This window comes from Salvelinus namaycush, chromosome 37 (genome assembly GCF_016432855.1).
Source record: "Salvelinus namaycush isolate Seneca chromosome 37, SaNama_1.0, whole genome shotgun sequence".
Classification (NCBI taxonomy): domain Eukaryota; kingdom Metazoa; phylum Chordata; class Actinopteri; order Salmoniformes; family Salmonidae; genus Salvelinus; species Salvelinus namaycush.
Window position 1 is genome coordinate 11112064 of NC_052343.1, and position 26232 is coordinate 11138295.

Sequence of the window (26232 nt, forward strand, 5' to 3'; positions counted from 1 at the left end):
CAGTCCGGAGCTGCCACTCAGTCCGGAGCTGCCACTCAGTCCGGAGCTGCCAGTAGTCCAGAGTTGTCCCTCTGTCCTAAGCTACCTCTCTGTCCGGAGCGATCTCTCTATCCTGAGCTACCTCTCTGTCCTGAGCTACCTCTCTGTCCTGAGCTACCTCTTTGTCCTGAGCTACCTCTCTGTCCTGAGTTGTCTCCTCTATTTAGGAGGGGCCTTGGTGAAGGTTCCTGGACCATGGTCGGGGGCGAGGGTCGCCACTCAAGGGACGCTAAGGAGGGGGACAAAGACAGTGGTGGAGTGGTGTCCTCGTCCACCGCCGGAGCCGCCACCGCGGACAGATGCCCACCCAGACCCTCCCCTTGAGTTTTAGGGGTGCGCCCGGAGTTCGCACCTTGAGGGGGGGGTTCTGTCACGTTCCTGACCTGTTTTCTGTTGTTTTTGTATGTGTTTAGTTGGTCAGGGCGTGAGTTGGGGTGGGTAGTCTATGTTATGTGTTTTCTATGTTGGGTTAAGGTGTTGCCTGATATGGTTCTCAATTAGAGGCAGGTGTTTGACGTTTCCTCTGATTGAGAACCATATTAAGGTAGGCTGTTCTCACTGTTTGTTTGTGGGTGATTGTTCCTGTGTCTGTGTATACCACACGGGACTGTTTCGTTTGTTCGTTCGTTTTAGGTAGTCTGTTCCTGTTTCATGCGTTCTTCGTCTATATTGTAAGTTCGTAAGTTCAGGTCTGTCTACGTCGTTTTGTTGTTTTGTATTTTCCTAGTGTTTTGTCAGTGTTTCGTCTGTTATATTAAATCAGTATGTATTCATCACCCGCTGCGCCTTGGTCCGCTCATTCACCACAAGACGAACTTTACACATACAATATGTATTTTTTTATCAGATGTTTTGCTTTTTGCAGTAACCTCTGGTTGCAGAGCATTCCAGGATGACATGGCTCTATACATAACTGAGCGTCGCATTAAATCTGTTTTCGGTTTGGGTACCGGTCAGGTGAGGTGAGGAATGAGGATGGGTGGGGTGCATTATGGAAAAGCGTTCTTCGGAGAGTTCTTAGAAAAGTTCTTAGAAGAGTTCTTTGAAAGTTAGCATTCTATATACTGCCAAATAAGGGTTATTTGGCTTGTAACCATAGCAGATCCCTTATTTGTGCTATGTATAACCTTTTCTTTTAAAGGTTCTATGAAGAACTTTGTTCATTTAGTATTTAGTAGGATCTCCATTAGCTGCCACCAAGGCAGCAGCTACTCTTCCTGGGGTCCCAACAGGGTTAAAACAGTTAACAAAACACAAAACACAACAACCGCCATAAATAATACAATACATCATACAAGACATTATTACTCTTTTATTACACATTAACAATATAAAATCCATAATACCTCAATATAATGTGTGTTAGAGTGTGAGTGCGTTTGTGTGTGTGTCTCTTCACAGTCCGCGTTGTGCCGTGAGCTGTTGTTTTATTGCTCACTTGAGTTACTTGATGTGGAAGAGAGTTCCATGTAGTCACGGCTCTATGTAGTACTGTTTGTTTCCCAGAGTCTGTTCTGGACTTGGGGACTGTGAAGAGACCCCTGGTGGCACGTCTTGTGGGGTATGTATGTGTGTCTGAGCTGTGTGTTAGCTATTTGAACTAGTGCCTTCAACATGTCAATACCTCTCACAAAGACAGGTAGTGATGCAGTCCATCTCTCTTCTACTTTGAGCCAGGAGACACTGACATTACATGTCATTGATATTTAGCCCTCCGTGTACATTTAAGGGCCAGCCGGGCTGCTCTTTTCTAGGCTAATTATATATAGTATTGTTCTTCTTTGTGGCACTTGACCATACAACTACAATGTTTCCAGATACTTTGAGGTTGTAACATACATTGTTTTAGCCCAATAATGCTAATGCTAGTATTTTTTTAGATTTAAGTATCCCTTTAATTCAACAGTGGTGAGGGGAAACTCTAGGAAAGCCTGTATGTCCATGATCTAGCTAGCTGGTGCTGGTCAACTATTCAGGACACCAAACAAATTAAAAACAAAAGTCAACCAATAGCGGTCTAGAATTTGGTAGACCTTCACACTCAAACTTTTACGCTAAAAACTATATGGCGTCTCTCAGCATTTGCCTTTTGTTTGATCAGACAGTGTTTGTTTAATCTTTATTTTATAAGGCAGGTCAATTAAGTACACATTCATACTTACAATGACAGCCTGAATGACGGTGTGTGTGTGTGGGGAGGGCACAATCCCTGATGATACTATGTGTAAAACATAATTCTCTGAGCACGCTGAAATGAAATGTGTTATTCTAGGACAGAATTGATGCTCATTGTGCCAGTCTGGCCCCCCAGACTCTGAACCACATATACCTGCCACATATACCCCTGGCGACGTGTGTATGAATCCCATCTCAGCCCTTCCTGTCTCGCTAATACATTCTGACTATCACTGTTCATAAAACTATACAAATATTAAATATTTAAAACTAATTGATGCTCATTATTGCTTCTTCAGGGCATTTTAATGCAGAGTCTTACATCCATTAAAATACAAGCTATAACTTATTCATAAGTCAGAATTTTGTTGAATTGAGTGTATTTTGTACTTACCTTACACTCACGCAGCATCCGTTACACTGGCTGGCGTATTTTTTATTTGACCTTTATTTAACTAGGCAAGTCAGTTAAGAACAAATTCTTATTTTCAATGACGGCCTAGGAACAGAGGTTAACTGCCTTGTTCAGGGGCAGAATGTCAGATTTTTACCTTGTCAGCTCGGGGATTCAATCTTGCAACCTTTCGGTTACTAGTCGCTCTAACCACTAGGCTACCTGTATAAACCAGCTACAGACTCCACTTCTGTCTGCTCCTCTGCTCATGTTTTTGGACATTGTACTTTGTACTACAAAAAAAATATCAAAATGATTCTTTTGAAATAAACATTTGCACATTTCTATGCTAATGTATTGATATCAGTTTCCAACATGGAAATAGTGGTCCGACATAAAAATGTGGACAGCGAGCCCTTGTGGAGGAACCTAGTCACTGCATTCCAGGTCCACATTGTGGTTACAGAGTTGGGTGGTCACTTTAAGTGAGGGTTGTTAAACTCATTCCATGGAGGGCCTAGTGTCTGCAGGTTTTTGTTTCTTCCTTTCAATTAAGCCCTAGACAACCAGATGTGTGGAGTTCCTTACTAATTAGTGACCTTAATTCATCAACCAAGGGCTCCCAAGTGGCGCAGCGGTCTAAGGCACTGCATCTCAGCGCAAGAGGCATCACTACAGTCCTTGGTTTGAATCCAGGCTGAAACACATCTGGCTGTGATTTGGAGCACAGTTGGCCCAGTGTCGTCTGGGTTTGGCTGTCATTGTAAATAAGAATTTGTTCTTAACCGACTTGCCTAGTTAAATAAAGGTACTTTTTTTTAAAGTACAAGGGAGGAGCGAAAACCCGCAGACACTCGGCTTTCATTGGAATGAGTTTGACACCTGTGCTTTAGGCCAATAAATTGAACCTGGTTTGTAATATGGAAAATCACTATACAATAACAGTACCCCTACAAATGATATCACAACGTAACTAACCACATACCTACAGTTCTTAGTGCTTTACCCCTCATAGATGCTCATCTTAGATCACCAAACGAGTTCAAATATATTGCACACAGAAAACTCAACACCGTAAATAACTTCACTTGTATTTATTTATACTATTTATATATATTTATATGATAGCTATAGCATAACTATTATTTACAAACTGCAATCTTGTCAGTAAAAGGAGACAAATACAGACATTCAACAAAAAAAACAACAGATGGGAAACAATATCAGTTTTAAAGTCAGTGCTGTGCTGAAATGCCAGGAGGTAAAGTCAAAACCACCCAGTAACTCCTCACTGTGGGGAAGGTGGGGAATCAGTTCAGGAACACTTCAGTATCATCGTGTTCACATCATGCACACATGATGTGGGTCTGTGCTGACATGTGTGATTTTGGAGGTTGACAGTCCACAACACAATGTGCAAAGTTGTGTTGCTGAAAAACTCCCCAGAAGGAGGCGTGGTAGTAGCAGCTAACAAAGTCATGCAAAAATTAAATATTCAGACAAATTAAATACCCTACACAAAGGACAGTAAAGATGACAATGCAGTTGAACAATTCAAAAGTAAAGAAATGACTCTTGGGAGCGACAATGTCAAGTTGTTCACTTAAGGATAGCCATGCAATTGCAGCAATTATCAGATTCATCAAGCATTCTTTTTGATAGATAGATGCTTACATTGAGTCTTGAGGGATTTTTTCAAACATATTGGGTCGAAAACAGTGACCATTTGATATTGCGCGTCGAATGAAATAGATAGCATAATCATCACATTCACACTGCTCGTGGACAACCACTTTGGAATTCATTGAATTTACCAAACAAAACCAAGTAGTTCTGCACTTCATCATTTCAAAAAGCCGGTATAGCATTTCTTTACCTTTTTCTTTAAAAATAGAAAGGTGCCTCTAACTTGGTAAAACAACAACCCCCCCCCAAACACACACACACACACACACACACACACACACACACACACACACACACACACACACACACACACACACACACACACACACACACACACACACACACACACACACACACACACACACACACACACTCGTGTGTGCGGGCAATAGCTCAGTTCTCAAGCCTTCTCATATGACTAGAGTACAGTATCGTCTCTTCTCTGACCTTTGTCCCTATCAACATAGTCCAAAAGAAGAACTTCTCAATACATTCTGTAGAAATACACTGAGTTGGTTGACTGCAAACGGTAGGTCCTTAAGTTCTCCCCTTGTTCCTGGTATAGGAGTGACAGAGGAGGCCAGTCCTGGTTTCAAAGTGTGGAAGGAGGGTATTAGGAGTCAGATGAGCCCTTTTGTGAGTGCCCCATTACGAGTGCACTTTGAAGGCCAGCAGTTCTTCAGAGTGTATGTTGTTGAGGGAGCGCAGCTCAGGCAGCTTCAGCAGCAGCTTGGTGAAGGTGGTAGTCTCCTTGGCGTGGTTCTTCATGATCAGACTCCGCAGAGCTCTGATCAGCGTGTCCTGCAGCGCCTCCACTGACTTCAAGTCCTGGATCCCCGAACGATCTGATCACAGAACAGAGCATAAGAACAGTCTGTATCAAAGAAGGCTTTAGGTTTCATCGCACACATAAGTATTGTGTGTTAACACCAGTGGCTGAATGGTATGCACAGGACTGCGTTTTAAATGGCACTTTTGACCAAAGTAGTGCACTATATAGAGAATAGGGTGCCATTTTAAACACAGGACCATAATACAGTCAGCCAGCCTGCCAGCCAACCAGTCAGCCAGAGGACAGCCAGCCAACCAGTCAGCCAGAGGACAGCCAGCCAGCCAAGCAGTCAGCCAGAGGACAGCCAGCCAGCCAACCAGTCAGCCAGAGTACAGAGTACAGTGATATGAGGACAGTGTGTTTACAATTACAGTGTGTATAAAAGGACACTGTGTTTTACAAGGACACTGTTTACAGGGACAGTGTTATTTACCGGCGGAGACAAGGACGACGGCAATGAAGAGGCTCATCTCATCCTTGTCCAGCTGCAGAGCGGCCAGCTTCTCGCTGAAGTCACACATGGAGGTGAGCAGCTCCCCGGCCCGCAGCGAGCGTAGCAGCTCCAAGCTGTAACACTTCCCCGTCAGGAAGGTCACGGTGCGCTCAGACACGTCGAACAATGAAGCAAAGCGCACCATAAGCACCTGGAGAGAGAGAGGTGGGAGAGAGGGTGTGTTAGAACGGGGGTTTATGGTGACTAGCACTGGGCAATATACTGGCAGAATTCAACAGTGATAATGCCCACCTAACTCGGTTAGAGAGTTCAATGTTGAGTTAAAATACACTGGTACTCTACCATAACATATCTACAGACTGTAATATATTTAGCCAATTCAACACTTTGAGTTAAGAAGAGTGTAATGTTCAGTTGGAACACGACAGCCAGAGTTGGGAAAGATCTATTTTTGGTGTCAGAGTGTCCAGGGATTCTTACCTCAAACGTTCCGTTTTTGAGCAGGCTGACTTGGTCGTACTCGGGGAGGTCTCGGAAGCCCGGGATCCTCTTGGCAAACCCCACAACCTCGCGCACGGCCGGGATGAAACTCAGGGAGAATTCCTCCCAGATCTCCTGGCTGCGCTGACTGGGGTCCACATAGAGACCAGGAATGACCTGGGGTGACAAGAGTCGAGAACAGGGCCCTCAGTTATGGAAAACAGAACACAGGAGCAATAATGCAGAAGAAACAAAATGGGGGGATTTAGAGGATAGGCCTTTTTAGGTATTTTCCATGTGTGCTTTAGGCATGGTTATGGGGTAATTTCAGGTGTGCAGTATACAATGCATTTCTACTGTAACATTTTGTAAAGAGACCTTGAATCTCCTTAATGTTTCAACAAAGGCAAATTAAATGATAAAAGGACACTCACCAAGTTTGTCTTGTGGTCCTGTAGGCTGTATGATGGTCCACTGTAACCATTGGAGACGGTCTGTACGTTGTGCATTGTGTTGTGGCTCCTGTGATGGAGGCTGTAGGAGGCTTCTGGCATGCCACCACTGGGGGCGCCGTTTAGCTGCGCAGGCTGCTGCTGGTAAACAACTCTCTCTTCCCGGTAGGGAACGTTGGTGACGTGTTGATGACTGCAACTAGGCTGGCAACCCCTGGTGTCTTCGTTGCAGCGGTTCCGGCTCTCCTGCAGTTCCTCCATGCGGCTGTCTCTCCTATCTTTTACAGTTTCCCCGGCGACCTGCGAAGGCGAATCCTCCACTTCCTCTTTGATGGGGTGTTGCTGCTCAAGGCGGTACGTGAATGTGCCCCGATGACACACCCTGGAAGGAGGAACCTCGTCATCACCGCTATCCGACGAATAGGAAGAGGCGGAGCTAGAGCTGGTCTCCATGGAGTCTTGAACGGAACGGGGTGAGGAAGGGTTGGAGTCTGATGAAGACGAGATAGATGAGGAAGAAGAGGCAGAGGAAGAGGAGCTGCCGTCATTGGGGAGCCCTTCCATGGGGCAGGGTGGACTCTGGGTGCCGTGGAGCATACTGTGGAGCTGGCTGTTGTTGTTCATCACCATGTTGTTCATGGCGTTCTGCATCTCCAGCAGCATGCGCTGCTTCTCTCTCTTCGGGATGCGGCCAAACCTAACAGCTGGAGAAGGAAACCAAATAACACACATTAGTACATATATCACTAATAAGGGCTGAAATATCCCTACAGTCAGTCAATCCATCAAACTTGTAAAAGGAAACCCCTCACCCCCATTAACCATTGTATTTCCTTTTGGGAAAAATTCCGTTATTATTATGTAGATTTAAAAGTGGAGACTCACAGTCTCTAGACATGCCCACAGCCAGACACTTCTTGAAGCGGCACTGCTGACAGCGGTTCCTGTTGATCCTTATGACGGTGCAGTTCTCCATCTTCAGGCACTTCTTATACCGGATGCTATGCTGGATGCTCCTCCTGAAGAAACCCTGAGAACAATCACAGAAAACATTGTTTGTGCACAGTTATTACCAAGTTAAAACCCGAATGATACTGTTAAAACACTTACGACACAGAGCCATTGAATAACATGAATGAAACCTAGGAATTGGCCGTGTGGCATTCCATGAGAAGCAGTCAGGACTAGTCTTACCTTACAGCCCTCGCAGGCGTGGACGCCATAGTGGAAACCTGAGGCCACGTCGCCGCACACCTTACACAGCAACACCATGCCGTTGATCTCTGTAAGGAGAAACACACAGCAATGTTACTACTAATTCACACCTCTCTAACAAATGTACTATTCCACCCGTACATGATGATGACTCATGTAGACTTGAGAATACGAAATGCACCTATTACCTGGATTAGTGTGGCAACTCATACAATGCATTTCCTATCCTTTGCCATTCTGAATATATCTAGTATCCTTGCCATACTGAATGTATTTCCAGGACTGAAATACACTCACTGGTGATGCTGCTCTTGGCGGAGGTAGATCGCCCAGTCTTCTCTGTGCCGTGGCTACGTGGGTGCTTGGCTGTTGTAGCGCGGGCGATGTCCACCATGATTCCTACTGCCCGGTTTGGCAGTGAGGGATGAGGCGGAGAGGAGCACAGGTAGCTGCTGCAGCTGTCACTCAAACAGGACTCCGGGCTGGAGGCGGAGCCAGAAGAGATGTAAGTTATTACACCACCTGAGGGGAGAAGGGAAAAAAAGACAAAAAGTTAGTGGAATATAAGTCAAATATACGTCATATCAAAAACATAATATTGAAGTCATAATCTTGATGTCGTAATATTTTGTTACAACTAAGAGAGACACAAATGATTATTCAAAGTTTTTACCCCATTGTATGTCAGAGTAAGGTTATAATAGTGATGGAAATCGACCAACTATTTCAAAGGTAAATAATAAACCATATATAAACAAAATATAAACCATAAAACCTGATAAAACATCTGCCTGATTACCCTTGCCACTCCCAATATAGAGCAGGACTTATGTCAGACCGTTTCCCCCCTTCGTTCATTCGTCCTGTTTTTACTACCTCATGCCTGGCGATACAATTACACCACTGTTACATAACAAGCTGACTCTATGGGTGTTTACAGTTATCCTAAATAGTACAGCAAAGCCTGCAGTCCCAGCCAGGGTCATACATGTCACCATTATTGAAGAACATTTTTGAACAAAAACACAAATAATCACAAAAATACTTTATTTAAAGACTTTTGGGCACAGGGTGACAAAGTGTGTTACATGACACACAGAAACCTAATCAAAATCGCAAATATCTTCCATTTGACCTAAATTACTTAACCCTCTTAACCCTTAACCCCTTTTATTTTGTGGGGGAAAAAATATTTCACCCAATATTTTGGGGAGCTTGGGGGTCCCTATTAATACACTGCTCAAAAAAATAAAGGCAACACTAAAATAACACATCCTAGATCTGAATGAATGAAATATTCTTATTAAATACTTTTTTCTTTACATAGTTGAATGTGCTGACAACAAAATCACACAAAAATTATCAATGGAAATCAAATTTATCAACCCATGGAGGTCTGGATTTGGAGTCACACTCAAAATTAAAGTGGAAAACCACACTACAGGCTGATCCAACTTTGATGTAATGTCCTTAAAACAAGTCAAAATGAGGCTCAGTAGTGTGTGTGGCCTCCACGTGCCTGTATGACCTCCCTACAACGCCTGGGCATGCTCCTGATGAGGTGGCGGGTGGTCTCCTGAGGGATCTCCTCCCAGACCTGGACTAAAGCATCCGCCAACTCCTGGACAGTCTGTGGTGCAATGTGGCGTTGGTGGATGGAGCGAGACATGATGTCCCAGATGTGCTCAATTGGATTCAGGTCTGGGGAACGGGCAGGCCAGTCCATAGCATCAATGCCTTCCTCTTGCAGGAACTGCTGACACACTCCAGCCACATGAGGTCTAGCATTGTCTTGCATTAGGAGGAACCCAGGGCCAACCGCAACAGCATATGGTCTCACAAGGGGTCTGAAGATCTCATCTCGGTACGTAATGGCAGTCAGGCTACCTCTGGCGAGCACATGGAGGGCTGTGCGGCCCCCAAAGAAATGCCACCCCACACCATGACTGACCCACCGCCAAACCGGTCATGCTGGAGGATGTTGCAGGCAGCAGAACGTTCTCCATGGCGTCTCCAGACTCTGTCACGTCTGTCACATGTGCTCAGTGTGAACCTGCTTTCATCTGTGAAGAGCACAGGGCGCCAGTAGCGAATTTGGCAATCTTGGTGTTCTCTGGCAAATGCCAAACGTCCTGCACGGTGTTGGGCTGTAAGCACAACCCCCACCTGTGGACGTCGGGCCCTCATACCACCCTCGTGGAGTCTGTTTCTGACGGTTTGAGCAGACAGATGCACATTTGTGGCCTGCTGGAGGTCATTTTGCAGGGCTCTGGCAGTGCTCCTCCTGCTCCTCCTTGCACAAAGGCGGAGGTAGCGGTCCTGCTGCTGGGTTGTTGCCCTCCTACGGCCTCCTCCACGTCTCCTGGTGTACTGGCCTGTCTCCTGGTAGCGCCTCCATGCTCTGGACACTACGCTGACAGACACAGCACACCTTCTTGCCACAGCTCGCATTGATGTGCCATCCTGGATGAGCTGCACTACCTGAGCCACTTGTGTGGGTTGTAGACTCCGTCTCATGCTACCACTAGAGTGAAAGCACTGCCAGCATTCAAAAGTGACCAAAACATCAGCCAGGAAGCATAGGAACTGAGAAGTGGTCTGTGGTCACCACCTGCAGAACCACTCCTTTATTGGGGGTGTCTTGCTAATTGCCTATAATTTCCACCTGTTGTCTATTCCATTTGCACAACAGCATGTGAAATTTATTGTCAATCAGTGTTGCTTCCTAAGTGGACAGTTTGATTTCACAGAAGTGTGATTGACTTGGAGTTACATTGTGTTGTTTAAGTGTTCCCTTTATTTTTTTGAGCAGTGTATATCCATCATAAAATGTGTCTAGTTTTCTATAGTACATATGATAAGTGGAACAAGGAAAATAAGCAATATATGAATTGGAACGGGTTATATTTAGAGAAACATCAACCACAAATAGTTCCAACCAATCACAATTAGAAGCTTTAAAGTCAAAACATCAAGAATCAAATAAACAGACTACTACTAATTACAACTAACACCTCATGTATAAATGTTTCTCACATTTCATATAAACATATAAACCAATATCCAAATGACTGTGTGTATGGGTGTGTTTGGAGGGTATAGCCTATATGTGCGAGTGTGTGTGTTTCAGTGTTTCTGAATGTGTGTTTCTGTGGGTTAATGTTTGAATCCGTGTTCCTGATTCAAAGCACACTGATTTCCAATTCTGTGCGGAACCTCAGGAAGCAGTTGCTGGTGGATGTGAAACAGAGGAGGACATCACATTTCTGGCACTTGGATTTTGAGGTACCTGTGCACCCTGGTACCTTGCATCTCCCCTTCTTTTCAGCCATAATCATCTGGTGGGCTGTGGCATCCAGGTGCACATCAGGGACTGGAATTGGAGCAGCGGGTCCTTTCCTCCTCTTCTCCTCATACTCACCAGCAATAGTGGAACTGGGACGACCTTTCTTGCGCTCCAGACTCTTTCCACTTTTGCATAGGCCTTCATCGATGTATAACTTGAAGGTATACAGCTTCATTTGTTCCTTCTTTCTCATGCCAGTGCCCTTACAATCTCTTCAGTTGAGCAGCCAGGTGGTCACGATGATCATATCCAGGAAGTGGAACACCAGCCTGTGGTACCACCTCCTTGATCGGATTTTGTTCCGGTACAGTGCAATCAGTGAGTCAAGCAGATCCACCCCACCCATATTCTTGTTGTATTCTTTGACCATAGCAGGGCAGGGGACTTAGGTGATCATCTTTTGCTTGAGATCCCACCTGTCAACCTCAGGGATTTTTTGATGGCCTCCCATCTATTTAGTATCATGGTGACAGCTACTTGGGACACTCGGCAGGCTTTGTTCCAAAACATGCGGGTTCCTGGTAAACCAAACAACGACATGTACACCATAATACCCAGGAACTGCTCCAATTCTTTTGTTGTGAGGTTAAGGGGCTTGTTTGCTTTACATTGTACCGCATATAGATTTGACTGCCCTACAATAACTTCCAGAATGTCTTCAGAGAAAAACTGCATGAAGTACTGGAGGGGGCACATGATATCATCAGATCTTGAAAGCAGGTCCTGCCATTCTGGGTAAGCATTGAAGTATGCATTGTGGGGTGTTCTCCACCAGGGTTGGCGTGGAACATCAACCTCTGCTACATCTTCATCCTCAGACTCGGTCTCATTGTCAACAGACAGGCATTCTCCTTGAAAAAAGAAAGCAGGAAGCACACATTTGAATGTGTCATATACCCTTCTTCATCCACTGACACGCATGCAAACACACACACACACACACACACACACACACACACACACACACACACACACACACACACACACACACACACACACACACACACACACACACACACACACACACACACATTACTTTGCTGACTGACCCCTAACTGACCCCTGACCTCCTAACTGTCTCTCAAACCTGATTCGGGGATCCACTCTTCCTGACTCTCAAGCTCACTGTCCTCACTGTCAGAGGGAATGACCCTAACTGCTCGATGATGTTCCTTCCACCCATAAAATGTTGTTGTGTCCATTTCCTGGAAGTATCAGTAGATAGTAAAGTAAAAACATTGACTATGGTCATAATTATGCATCTGAGCACATCTCCACACTTTAGCATGTTATTGCCTGAACAAAATTGGTCTAACTGCACAATGTTGCCCTGAGGCAACAAACCAAAAAACTGTTTTAGTATATAAATAAAAACAAAATAAGTATTTAAACAATCAAACATACTTCTTTACATACTCATGCACATATTCTTTTTATATTAAGTTATTTCAATTTAAACATGTTAAAAAGTGATTTTATCTTACCAATTGGTGGCACTGTGTCCCATGCGGCTTTGCTTCCTGAAAGGACTGCTACACCCCAGACAAAAGGCCACACTCACTTCAGCCCCTCATTTCATTGGACACAGACATGTCAGGTGATACTATAAATATTTATTTTATCCCCAAAAAATCAAGGGGTGGTGTGAGGTCCAAAAGGTAGTTTGTTGCCCCATAGAGGGTTAATGGTGTACCATCAAAACATGACACTACAGTGTAATGTGAAAACGAATGTGTTTCTGTAATCATTTGTATGCACTTATGTTACAAATGTAATCATTTGTAACATTTATTTTGGGGTTGGGTTTGTCAGTTCTTCTATAATATATTATATTGAATAATACTGCCCTCTACAAAGCAAAAGAGCAGTAACTGGACATTTGGTCAAAAATGTGTTGACATTTATGATACATTAAATACATGATTTATCATGTGGACAAAATGTGTTTCAGATCAAATGGGACGTTATGTTTGCAGTGGCTGGTAAAAGTTAGTGAAACCGAAGAAAAAAGCAGTAAATGCAATCGCTCACCTCAGTTACTGCTTAAAAAAAAAAAACTTGAATCACTAAGCTTTGGGCTGTAGTTACTATGGTTTACCTTGGCATTATTTATTGTTGTTTGTTGAAACAAGTATCAAACCATATGACACTGACAACCACAAACACAAGTTTGCGTTGTAAAAAAATCGTCATTCCAGTGGGTGTACCAAGCAAGAAGGCAGTAACTGCCAGATAACGTCAGAGGTAGGGTCAATATGAATACAAAATAAACTGAAAAAAAGACAACAGTTAACATCTCCAATCTGACTACAATTCATTTGGCTCGACAATTAAAAAACGCTGGTCATCTTTCTAAGTTTCCATTAATGAGCAGTTACTGCTCTTTTGCTTGCCAGGGCACAATGATATATGCATTTTAGTTTTTTTTGGCAAAAGCAAAGTTATTCTTGTAGTCATTGGTGTTAAATCACGTTATTACATAAGAATGTTGACATTATTAAACCAAATGCTTAAATATGGGCTAAATAAACCTAGCTAGGAAAATAATTAACCTGTTGCTTGGTGTACAGGAGGCTCAGACACAAAATCAACATAAATTAATATATTATACTATACTATGTAGCCCTAAATGTAGTTAATGGTCTCGAAACCCTGGCCATGATTACCTAACCAGCTACGACTATTCGCTTCCAAAACCCACCCACATGTGGAGCTGTCATGTCTAAGAGACTAAATCTAGGTCACCAAATCCGCATCCTTCAGTCTCACGTGGACCTGCATACGGCCCTCAAGCTTGGACTCAGTACAGATTTATGCAATGAATGCGTCACAGCCTCTTCTCGACCAATGAGCAGTGAGAGTCGAGAAGCATCGGCACATGGCTAGGCAGCTTGGTCCATGTGAGGTGAAGCAAAGCAGAACATTGTAGTGTCAAAACAAAAAACCCCGTAGCGCAGTGGCATTCCTAACCCATATACATGGCTTGACAATAAGCTGACCAGAAAAAAATCTATTAGAAGGTTTCTAATTGTGGTCCATATATAACTTATAAAAAGCACACAACTAAATAAAATGTGGACAGATAAATCAGATTGCACAAGCTTTTTCTAGAACAGATTCTTAGAACGACACATTGATTCTAGACAGCAACAGTAACACTATATTTGTAACAAAGTAACACATTTGCAAACAAGTAACTGATCAATGTAGCGAGAGGTGGACACTTTCAATTACATGACAAGATACATTGTAACATTGTAATAGCACGTATAATAAAGTCGGTTTTACCTGGCTTGATTGATCCCATGTCTGCAGGCACCTCGATTCAGGGAATATTTAGAGAAAGCAACCTATGCTGACTAAATGTCTTGTCAATAACTCGCCAGTTTGACTTTAAGGATTGCTAAATTCTATTATCCTTAGTAGCACAGTGGTTACACTGTAACAAACTCAAATTAAAAGCGTCGATCATCTAAAGCTCAACACTGTTTCTTATTTTAGTCTCAACTACATTTCTGTAGTAAATATTTGTAGCATGAATATAATTATCTGCACTCCCATGTCAGTATCCTGAACAAAACAAGTTCTGCTCTTCTTTCAGTCAAAACGTCCTAGACTTTTATGCGGCATCTAATTCAACCTGAATAGTTTTGTACATTTAAAGATATGTAACAAGATGAGAAACGCTGGACGAAGTCCCTTGTTGGATGACTTCTGTACGATGACTCTTCTGTACTCAATGTTCTAAATAGTGTGTTAACCATGTGACCCAGTTGTCAGCCACTCCCACTTGCCTGGGCGCTTGAGAGTCACCCAGTGACACACTTTTACAGACCAGAGGCAGAGTTAAAGGCTCAGTGCACTCAAAAACTTGAATTGCCTGTGTTATACACACAAACACTATATATCCACACTATGAGCTTGGAATAATACTGTGAAAATGATAATGCCCTTTTAGTGTAAGAGCTGTTTGAAAAGACCACCTGACATTTCAGCCTGTTTTGGTGGGATAGAGATTTGGCCTGCCTGGTGACAACACCAGGCGGCAAATTAGTTAATATACAAATAAGAGTTCCAAACCTCTCTGTCAATAACTAGTTTTCATCTCCCCACTCAGACCACTCCCAAACAGTCCTAGCAAAATTACTTGAGAAATTGCTATTTTCTGAGAAGTTAATTGTTTGTTTTTTTCCATTAAAATGGAAAAACAATCACAGTAAGATACGTAATCCTTACCAAGAAATGATTTGATAGAGATAACCAAATAATGGCTGCATTGGACCTTTAACACAATGATAAACATAATCGGGACTGCTCCAAACCAATCTCTGGACTGCTCTCACGTTGACTGCCTCGCGTAACGTGAATCCATAGGCAGCGCATTGTAATTATCCATCCTCCATTGGATTACATCAAGGTGGTACAGAAGGAATGCAACATATGTATAGTTCAGAAATAGAACTCAAAAACTACAAACTCCTAACGGTACATAGGGGTTCTACTATTATTAATGTCAATAATAAAGAATATGCTAGAAAGCTTTGTGTCCCTACTGGAAAGTTACACAATCTGTTTGCGTACAAATTTGAGCACTGATGTCATCAAGATTCAAAAGCCTGTATCATTCCTATCATAGACCTACTGCTCTAGTAAAGTCACACAGTGCAGGTAAAAGTCTGTCAACTTCAAATGCCAGATGTATTTTGACAGGCAAGAGTTAGTTTGAATAAAAGTAATCTGGCTAATACTACTGACGAGTGAGTGTACTTGGACTTTAAATGACTGTCTAGGGTCCATGTGAGATGGAAATAGATATTTGTTATTATTGGAATGACTTGCATAAGTAGTAAATATTTTGGTAAAAGTATTGTTTTTATGTATATTCATGCAGCTTAAAATCATTGTTCAACCGAGCATCTAAAACATTGTCCAACAGAGAGTGCTTCTAAAATGCTTACATCCATTTTCAACAAAAATAAATACAAAACCAAGAGTTATCCTAATCAGATATTGCCATACCGGTTATTAATTTCATGGTTTAAACCTCAGGGCCCAAAGTTTTTGTAGTTTCATTCAAATCATTTCACGTCCATTTAGAACAGCTGTTCTTTGGGAAGGGTAAAACAGCCACTTATTGGACTGCTGCAAAGCCACATTGGCATGTTGTACATACAGTGCATTTGGAAGGTATTCAGACCCCTTCACTTTTTCCACATTATGTTACGTTACAGCCTTATTATCCTTATAAATCTACACACAATACCCCATAATGACAAAGCGAAAGCAGGTTGTTTGAAATTTTTGCTAATTTATACAAAAGAACGTGCATCCTGTTTCCATTGATCGTCCTTGAGATATTTCTACAACCTGGGAGTCCACCTGTGGTAAATTCAATTGATTGGACATGATTTGGAAAGGCACATACCCGTCTATATAAAAAGTCCCACAGATGAAGGTGCATGTCAGAACAAAAACCAAGCCATGAGGTCGAAGGAATTTTCCTAGAGCTCCGAGACTGGATTGTGCCAAGGCACAGATCTGGGGAAGGGTTCCAAAAAATGTCTGCAGCATTGAAGGTTCCCAAGAACACAGTGCTCTCCATCATTCTTAAATGGAAGAAGTTTGGAACCACCAAGACACTTCCTAGAACTGGCCGTCCAGTCAAACTGAGCAATCTGGGGAGAAGGGCCTTGACCAAGAACCCGATGGCCACTCTGGCAGGGCTCCAGAGTTCCTCTGTGGAAATGGGAGAACCTTTCAGAAGAACAACCATCTCTGCAGCACTCCACCAATAAGGCCTTTGTGGTAGAGTGGCCAGACAGAAACCACTCCTCAGTAAAAGGCACATGGAGCCCGTCAAAAGGCCCCTAAAGGACTCTCAGACCATAACAAACAAGATTCTCTGGTTTGATGAAACCAAGATTGAACTCTTTGGCCTGAATGCCAAGCGTCACGTCTGGAGGACACCTGGCACTATCCCTACAGTGAAGCATGGTGGTGGTAGCATCATGCTGTGGGGATGTTTTGGGGTGGCAAGGACTGGGAGACTAGTCAGGATGAGGGAAAGATGAGCGGCGCAAAGTATAGAGAGATCCTTGATGAAAACCTGCTCAGGTCCTCAGACTGGGGTGAAGGGTCCCCTAACAGGACAACGACCCTAAGCACACAGTCAAGACAATGCAGGAGTGGCTTCGGGACAAGTCTCCGAATGTCATTGAGTGGCCTAGCCAGAGCCCGGACTTGAACCTGATCGAACATCTCTGGAGAGACCTGAAAATAGATGTGTAGCGATGCTCCCCATCCAACCTGACAGAGCTTGAGAGGATCTGCAGAGAAGAATGGGAGAAACTCCCCAAAAACATGTGCCAAGCTTGTAGCGTCATACCCAAGAAGACAAGGCTGTAATTACTGTCAAAGGTGCTTCAACAAAGTACTGAGTAAAGGGTCTGAATACTGATATAAATGGGAGTTCTTTTTTTAAATAAGGTTTAATTTTTGTTATTTTATAAAACTGTTTTTGCTTTGACAATATGGGGTATTACGTGTAGATTGATGGGGGGGGGGGGGGGGTACAATGTAATCCCTTTTAGAATAAGGCTGTAACGTAACAAAATGTGGAAAAAGTTAAGGGGTCTGAATACTTTTTGAATACACTGCAGTAGAGGCAATTTATCACTAATCCTTCATCTGACCATAACCAAGCACCCTCGGTATGTATATGAGCTTACACTGTTCCTTTAGCACCAAATTCCATTGGCTTTTCAAGTGAGAGATTACCATGTTATTTTGCAATAACTAAATGCTATTAAAAGTAAAACATGGACAACAGAACTGTGGTACAACTGTACTGTAGTTCCATATTAAAAGGTGAAATCCATGTTTTTATGGCACTGTTTCTGCATTTTATTTGAGGGACAGCCTACTATATTTCAGGAGATTAGCAATAGGCTAAGCAGTGGAGTATCCTACGGAGAGTAATAAAATATGACGTTACATATTGTTTCATTGTTTTTCTTTATTTTCATATCTGCACAGATAACTTAATCAGGAACCAAAAAATATACCAGACAATAAAGTACTACAAAATCTGAAATAGAAATCCCCCCCACACGGCTGTGCTCTATGGGCCTATGTGGCGTACCGCTTCGTCCACTGTTTGGCTGTTCTGTCATGCTCGGCTCTGTTTGTCGTGTACTGGGTGGCGATGCTTCCAACCAGGGGATCAGCTAAAAGTGAAAAACAACATGAGGGAAATAACAGTTAGAGGAGGGTGGTGAATCTTGAAACAATTACTTTGCTACTTATAAGTTATGCCACCTTGTAGTGGTATCATAAGGAATTATACATGCAATATAAGGCATTATGTGTGGGCCTCAAAGTGATAACTTTAAAAAAAAAGTCATCCATATCTGAGCACAAAATGACACCAAAGAAATGGACCGGTATTTGCTATTTACCATGTTACCTGCAGATTCAATTTGACCCTTCTCGAGAGTCAGGAATACTCATATTTTTTCTGGTATCATATTTCCAGCCTGGGACAGATGCAGATCTGAAGAGAAACAAGTAAAAGGGGACAAGGAAGCCAATTAGGCTCCCCGATGGATATCTTACCTGGGTTACAGTCTGTGAGCAGAGAGCAGATGGACAGCAGCACCTTGGAGATGGTGAGGGCGGGGCTCCAGTTGTCCTTCAGGATGTCCAGACAGATCACCCCCTGACTGTTGATGTTACAGTGGTAGATCCTTGTCCGAAACGTTACCTTGAGGAAAAACAAAAGTAGAAAACATACATGCCATGTGCATATTAAACATAATAACAAGGCTAGAGACTCTAGATCAAAATCTATACAGAACAAAAATATAAAACGCAACATGTAAAGTGTTGGTCCCATGTTTCATGAGGTGAAATAAAAAATCCCACACCTTTTCCATACGGACAAAAAGCTTATTTTGTGCACAAATTGGTTTTCATCCCTGTTAGTGAGCATTACTCCTTTGCCAAGATAATCAATCCACCTGACAGGTGTGGCATATCAAGAAGCTGATTGAACGGCATGATCATTACACAGGTGCACCTTCTGCTGGGGACAATAAAAGACCACTCTAAAATGTGCAGTTTTGTCACACAACACCACAAATACGTTTTGAGGGAGTGTGCAATTAGCATGCTGACTGCAGGAATGTCCACCAGAGCTGTTGCCAGAGAATTAAATGTTAATTTTTCTACCATAAACTGCCTCCAATGTCGTTTTAGAGAATTTGGCAGTATGTCCAACCGGCCTCACAACCAGACCACATGTATAAAAAAGTTAAGTGTTTTGTTTCCTTGCAACAATTCCATATTGTAATGAAATGATCAAATGTGATCAAAATATTTTTATGGATTTGTTTTTAGCACATGGAATTAAACGTAGAACGGAAAAGTTAACTAGTGAGCTAACTAGCCAAGCTACAAGCTATGTTTCAAATTGTCTTAGTTAGTGTTGTTGCTATGTATCAAATTGCATAGGCTCCCTGTCTCTCCTTCTCCTCTGGAAATGACCCGACTCGCACTGGCACACACACAATACACACAAACAGAGGCACACATGTAAATAGCTCTCTAGCATCTGGAAAGTGAGTCTCGGTAGGAGTATCGTTTTTTTTTTTTTTGCTGTGGCGGCAACAATTTAGCAGCAGCGTAATATGACAGAAACACTGTCGTCATCGCCGGTCGCATTTTTTGCTGTGTATACCCTGAAGAACAAGCTAATTAATGCTAAGTAAATCTCTCCCATTCATTGCGTGGGACTAAACCAAGATGACCATTTTGTAGTGTAGAGGGTAAGTAGTGACTGGTAGCTGACGATTGCCTAGTACCTTGGGTGGTTTGAAGGGGTAGTCGGGTGTGAAGGCGATGTCCAGGAAAAAGACCCCTCCCTCGTAAACAGAGCCCGGTGGTCCCAGGATGGTTGACCTCCACTCATAGATGTTGTCTCCTTTGGGACCAGCGCTGGTATTAAATGAGATAAAGTTACAGATTATTTTAAACTATTAGCCTGGTCACAGATCTGTAAGTGCTTTAGCCCACTCCTTTGTCGTTACCCACCAGGAAAACCAAAGGAGAACAGTCTCCCTAATTGGTGTAAACCAGACAACGTTCTTTGTTATTGTTGTGGCTCAGGTCACTTGTGTGTGTATGTACTTTGTCTCATTGCCACAAGGGACAGATAACTTAAAGCTGCAAATCGCCAGTTGCAAAAATGACAATGCATTCTCCCCACCCGTTTATGTAAAAAGCTAAAAGGGCTAGAGAAATGTAACCACTCAAATTCATAGTCAGAGCAATGGATGCTGAGACTGACCATATATGATTTCAAAATTATAGTTTTAACAATCACTATATAGCCTCAAAACATGGTTAACATTTACTTTGTTTACAACCATTGGAGTGAAACAACCGTATATATTTTGGGTTCTGATGGGGTACAACAGTTGAACTAAGCTCATAGAATAAGTTATGGGTACATGTAATTAATTCAGAAGTCCCAAAATGGATGAATCGATTGTCCCTTTAAACTACTGCACCTGCAAAAAACGTGTCTGTCAAACTGTTTAGAGCCTATTATCCCTTGGGGTTATACTCGCTTGGTGACCACACAGCTTTATATTGCTTGAGAGAACAGTACATTTTCTCTCAAGCGTCAAAGAAGCAGCCTCCATTCACAACCAATCCCTGATGACGTGCCTCTGTATCATGACCCATATTGATTTCCTCAGAGCAGATCAGCCTTTATCCTTGGTACATGCTGAACATGTAGTGGGAATCATCTAGGGAGTGATGACTACAAGGCTGATCCAATATAACGTGGGAGATGTAAAATTCAGCTTCATGTAGATTTCTAATAGAGGTCGACCGACCAAGTTTTCATAACAAATCAGTAAATCGGCATTTTTGGACGCCAATTATGGCCGATTACATTGCATTCCACGAGGAGACTGCGTGGCATTCTGACCACCTGTTACGCGAATGCAGCAAGCAGCCACGGTAAGTTGCTAGCTAGCATTAAACTTATTTTATAAAAAACAATCAATCTTCACATAATCACTAGTTACCTACATATGGTTGATGATATTACTAGGTTAACTAGCTTGTCCTGCGTTGCATATGATCAATGCGGTGCCTGTTAATTTATCATCGAATCGCAGCCTACTTCGCCAAACGGGGGGTGATTTAACAAAAGCGCATTCGCGAAAAAATCACAATCGTTGCACGAATGTACCTAACCTAACATCAATGCCTTTCTTAAAATCAATACACAGAAGCATATATATTTTTTTACCTGCATATTTAGTTAAAAGAAATTCATGTTAGCAGGCAATATTAACTAGGGAAATTGTGTCACTTCTCTGCGTTCATTGCACGCAGAGTCAGGGTGTATGCAACAGCTTGGGCCGCCTGGCTCGTTGCGAACTAATTTGCCAGACTTTTACACAAGTATGACATAACATTGAAGGTTGTGCAATGTAACAGCAATATTTAGACTTATGGATGCCACCCGTTCAATAAAATACGGAACGATTCCGTATTTCACAGAAAGAATAAACTTTTTGTTTTCGAAATTATAGTTTCTAAATTTGACCATATTAATGACCAACAGCTCGTCTTTCTGTATATATCTTTATAATATTATAATTAAGTCTATGATTTGATAGAGCAGTCTGACTGAGCGGTGGTAGGCAGCAACAGGCTCGTAAGCATTCATTCAAACTTTACTGCGTTTGCCAGCAGCTCTTAGCAATGCTTGAATCACAGCGCTGTTTATGACTTCAAGCCTATCAACTCCTGAGATTAGGCTGGCAATACTAAAGTGCTTATTAGAACATCCAATAGTCCAAGGTATATGAAATACAAATGGTATAGAGATAAATAGTCGACACGCCATAATTCCTATAATAACTACAATCTACAACTTCTTAACAGGGAGTATTGAACCACCAGCTTTTTTTTTACATGGCACATATTGCACTTTCTTTCTTCTCCAACACTATTTTTGCATCATTTAAACCAAATTGAGAATGTTCCATTATTTATTTGAGAGTAAATAGATTTTATGTATTATATTAAGTTAAAATAAGTGTTCATTGTTCTTTCAGTATTGTATAATTGTCATTATTACAAATATATATATAAAAATTGTCCGATTAATCGGTATCGGCTTTTTTGGTCCTCCAATAAATCGGTATCGGTATTGAAAAATCATAATCGGTTGATTTCTAAACACCTTTTTCCCCACCATCTTAATCCAGCCTGGCATTTCAAGTCAAAACATTTTGATCAAAATAGAAGGTGCAGCTTTATTTTATCAGCATATGGGACATGACAAAAATCAGAAAGTAATGCAAGCCTTTATGAATAAGTGATCAAATCATTATTGTTTGGAGAGTCGCCTGTAGGTATGGACCATGGCAATACGAAAGACACTGTGGACGGATTAGAACAGAGAAGACGAGCTCAAATAAAACCAACCTGCAGTTTGGCGGAGGGTCCAGCGTGATATCTGCCAGCTCTTTCTGAATCCTGCAGAAACAAACATGCCTTCAGATCAATCATTGATTGCCCAGCCATACCTTTACACACCTTTGTTTTCTCAGCCATGGTCGAATACAGTGAGGCTAGAATATTTTGAAACACAAATAAAGTACAGAGAATACCTTAGTGCTAGCTACAATCATCTAGGAGATTAACCCACCCCTCTGACTAAATGTCACTTTGTTGGTGTTGTGTGTGACAACCAGCCAATATTTCATGAGGTTTGGGTGTTACCTCTTCGCGCTGGTGGATAGCAGCTTGGAGGTCTTGCTCATACTGGCTTTGCTCTCCCGTTTCTTGCAAGGTGTGTCCTTCGGTTTGTTTTGATTGGAGGAAGAAGATGAAGAGCTGGTGCTGACGCGCGAATCCTCATCCGACATACCGGTTTGGACAAGAAATTAGCAGGAACCTACAATGCGATTGTGATGCAGCAGTTGAAGAACAAAAAAGCAGTAGCTTTGACAAATGAAATTGCTTTCAAGCCATTTGCAAAATGAAGTTACGTTACAGTTATGACAGAGCACCTTAGACATTCTAGGAAAAAACAGCTACCTCAACATAGCTTGCTGAGATTACCTAAAAACAAGCCACTTCAACACAGCTACGACCAGTGACTTTTTCATAGCAGGTTAGGAGAACGTACGCAGCAGGTTAGGAGAATTAACGCAGCTGGTTAGGAGAATTAGGTTAAGGTTAGGAAAAGGTTTAGTGAAATGCTCTCCTAACCTGCTAGGAAAAGTCACTTTTGGTTATAGCTGTATCGAGATGGCATGTTTTTAGGGAGTCCCTAGGCTTAGCGGAGATACCAACAACCTGATGCATCTGGTTTTAGGGGATAGAGTTTATTCAACTTAGCTTTTACACCTGCTACGTTGGGTTACGGCAGTGGTTTCCAACCTTTTTCGGTCACTGTACCACCAACAGAATTTTGTTCTGCCCAGAGCACCCCCTCATGTGCATTTTACCAGTAGGCCTATGGTCTCATGAGCCTTCAAGTACCCTCTGTGGATAGGCAAAGTACCCCTGGTTGGGAACCACTGGGTTAGGGAGTCCCATACAGCTTGCTGCTTGGCTAGTGCTCAGTTGAAATAGAAGTAACTGGCTAGCTGCCACCCCCTGGCAATAATATTGTGATTATGGATGGTTGCGCAAACAATGTTGGACAGCCCTGATATGGCAAGCCTCCATTATTCCCCAAATGTAATAGATCATGATATGTGAAAATGTAACTAATTTACCGTCAGCTAAAAATAAAAGCGCCCAGAGGAACAAATGGAACCATGGTGGTGAACAACAGCTAGTTAGTCTGTGTGGCCAACCACCATTTGATGGAAACATTCTCGGGCCTCCTTCACAGTAATTAATGTTAGCCCTTTAGCTAGTATCTCTGGTCTGGAGTTCTTTGCTATAGCCTATTCGCTCCGGGAGACCTGAAACGTTAAGACAATGATCTCACACATTGATGTGTGTGTAAATTACAGGTCTCCCGGAGCGAAGAGGATACAGCAGTTTGATAGTGAGTTCGCCTAAAGTAGTTTACGTCTGCAACTGCTTGTGCCAAGTCAAGCTGATTGGACTAGGTTTGATTAACTATGTGGACATTAACAGCTGGCTAGCATAACCATCTAGCTAGCTAGTTAACGCAAGTCTCAAACGTCCGACCTAATTTTCTCGCCCCCCCTTATTAGCCGACCGTTTGACTGTCCAGACCGTAGCCAAAGTTCGCAAAATACTGTAGTTACATCAAAGTTCACGCCCACCTCAACCTTTCAACGTTCTGAGATATTTAACTTGGCTAACGTTAGTTGGCTAGCTAGCTATTTGGCAAACAACGTTACACCATACAGTGAAGCTAGCTTAGCTACTAACGTTACTAGCTTGAGCTAGCTAACATTAGATTTATTTCCTGAGCCAGGCAGTGTCACCACAAATGTGTCTGTCGAGTCGTTAACTAGCCGTCTTTTCCAATACAAAACAAGTTGAATACACTCAGAGAACGTCAATGTATTTTATAAATCATGAGACCTATTCAATATTAAAAGTAACGTTAGCCAAGTAGCAAATTACCTCCTTTGTGTCTGGATCTCCCCACTGCCTGAGCTCGTGCGTATCGCCTTCTGTGGAACGGAAGTGCCGCGGTTGCAATGGAATCATATCGTGCGCTCACTATGATGAAGGTTAATCGGCGCAAAGGGATCATTCAATATTAGGTCATGGTAGACTGATATGACATTTTGATATCATACATTTAAAAAATATGCACGAACAAGCACGTCGGATGAGGGCCAAGATCAAATTTGGAGTATCACTGACTCTCACCAAGTCAGGGTGAGAGAGAGGTTCATATATGGTCTATGGTTCATGCCCACCTCTAACCTAGACCTGTGATGCAGTTTTCTGCTGTAGTCTATTTTACCCTGGTTTCACTGATTCCCTGGATTCCCCAGAGTTCATTATATGCACAGGCAGCGGCAATGTGTGTCAGTCAGTCATGAGGCAGAAAACTGATAGGTCCAGAGATGATCATTTTAACGCCCGTCACAGACCACAGAGGGTTCACAGTTACAGAACAGAGAGTATAGTCACAAGCCAACCAGTGTTTTATTGGGTGCTTCATTAATACAAGTCATAACAAACCACCCTGCCATGCCAGAGTAGCCAGTAAATGTACAAGTCCTGCCTCTTTCACAAGCAGACCTATATTTCTGTGGTCTGCCTCAAAAGCGTTTGAAAAAATACATACAGTACAAACAAAACCAGAGAGCGTAGAAGAGCATGACATGTCATTTGATGCAAATCTTCCTCCTGTTCCATGCAGATAACATTGATGACTGGAATAGGAAATTAAAAAACACACAAGAACCTAGAGTAAAGTAAAAAGAGTATATAATCTGCATTTTGTTCCTGGAGCCACTATGAAAACAAGGATACCTACTGTATAGTTGAGGGACAATGCTTTTCAGAATAATAGTATTTTTTCAATACAATTCCAACATTCAGATATTGGAAAATAAATTCCCAATCTACTCTTTGTATAAAAAAAGAAGCTTTCAAGTCAACAAGGAACAAAGGACAGTTCTTTACAAAGAAAAGGTAGATACAAAGTTTAGGGGGGGGGATTACAGGTATACCGTTGCACTTAGTGAGTGTGCTTTGAAAGGCTGGGGAGAGAGGTAGAGAGGTACAGTGGGTGGGGGGAGGGGGGGGGGGAACAGTGGAAAAGTCAGACGGGGATCTATGTGGCGTATCTCTTCGTCCACTGCTTGGCTATTCTGTCATGTTCCGTTCTGTTGGTCAGGTATTGTGTGGCAATGCTCCCCACCAGAGGGTCCGCTGCAATGACAACAAAAAAAGGATGCAGATCAGAGCATGCATTAATGAATAGCATTTCACAGGTGTATGGTTTTTGGAACCAGAGAGAGTTTAGAGCATATTATTACATTGTATTAAAATATGAATAAGGACTTTTTTTTAAAGATAATTTTAAATCCATCAACAGGTTCAACAGCAACAGAGCTACTGTCCCTGGGGAAGGGAACGCTGGAACTCCGCTAGTAGAGCTGCAGACAGTTATCAAAGTATGAA

At 42.5% G+C, this 26232-nt stretch overlaps 3 protein-coding genes across 7 annotated transcripts in view; all 3 read right to left on the reverse strand.

Moving 5' to 3' along the window:
- Positions 1-3687: 3687 nt before the first annotated feature.
- Positions 3688-14810, reverse strand: LOC120031079 (nuclear receptor subfamily 1 group D member 2-like). Of its 4 annotated transcripts, XM_038976642.1 has the most exons (10): positions 14362-14810; positions 12558-12605; positions 11017-11924; positions 8025-8249; positions 7707-7795; positions 7398-7542; positions 6495-7216; positions 6061-6237; positions 5560-5770; positions 3688-5139 (listed from the first exon to the last, which is right to left on the reverse strand). In XM_038976642.1, exons 3-10 carry the CDS (start codon positions 11264-11266, stop codon positions 4943-4945), a joined length of 2016 nt encoding a protein of 671 aa, XP_038832570.1. In that variant the 5' UTR covers positions 11267-11924; positions 12558-12605; positions 14362-14810; the 3' UTR covers positions 3688-4942. The 4 variants fall into 4 exon arrangements, with proteins under 4 accessions (XP_038832570.1, XP_038832571.1, XP_038832568.1 ...); XM_038976643.1 differs by having other exon boundaries at positions 11149-14810; XM_038976640.1 differs by having other exon boundaries at positions 11017-14810.
- Positions 14811-18062: 3252 nt separating this feature from the next.
- LOC120031219 (ubiquitin-conjugating enzyme E2 E1-like) lies at positions 18063-24914 on the reverse strand. The gene is made up of 6 exons (XM_038976869.1): positions 24715-24914; positions 22882-23056; positions 22585-22635; positions 19935-20067; positions 18688-18835; positions 18063-18299 (listed from the first exon to the last, which is right to left on the reverse strand). Exons 2-6 carry the CDS (start codon positions 23025-23027, stop codon positions 18202-18204), a joined length of 576 nt encoding a protein of 191 aa, XP_038832797.1. The 5' UTR covers positions 23028-23056; positions 24715-24914; the 3' UTR covers positions 18063-18201.
- The window catches only part of ube2e2 (ubiquitin-conjugating enzyme E2E 2), a 46802-nt gene continuing 38884 nt past the window's right edge, over positions 18315-26232 (reverse strand). The window contains exon 6 of one of the 2 annotated variants that reach the window (XM_038976868.1): positions 18315-18687. In XM_038976868.1, coding sequence (XP_038832796.1) covers positions 18596-18687 — 92 coding nt within the window. In that variant the 3' untranslated portion in view covers positions 18315-18595. Of the gene's footprint in view, positions 18688-25235; positions 25981-26232 lie in introns of those variants that run through there. The other variant, XM_038976867.1, reaches the window with a different exon arrangement.

Excerpts from the sequence above, each read along its gene's own strand:
- LOC120031219 (XM_038976869.1), bottom strand. The coding sequence starts at position 23,027 with ATGTCGGATGAGGATTCGCGCGTCAGCACCAGCTCTTCATCTTCTTCC. Across the intron at positions 22,636-22,881 it reads CTATCCACCAGCGCGAAGAG|GATTCAGAAAGAGCTGGCAG; the intron begins GTAACACCCAAA and ends TTGTTTCTGCAG. Across the intron at positions 18,300-18,687 it reads GCTCACAGACTGTAACCCAG|CTGATCCCCTGGTTGGAAGC; the intron begins GTAAGATATCCA and ends TTTCACTTTTAG.
- LOC120031079 (XM_038976642.1), bottom strand. The coding sequence starts at position 11,266 with ATGAGAAAGAAGGAACAAATGAAGCTGTATACCTTCAAGTTATACATC. Across the intron at positions 7,796-8,024 it reads CGCCAAGAGCAGCATCACCA|AGATCAACGGCATGGTGTTG; the intron begins GTGAGTGTATTT and ends TTCTCCTTACAG. Across the intron at positions 5,140-5,559 it reads CGTCGTCCTTGTCTCCGCCG|ATCGTTCGGGGATCCAGGAC; the intron begins GTAAATAACACT and ends TTCTGTGATCAG.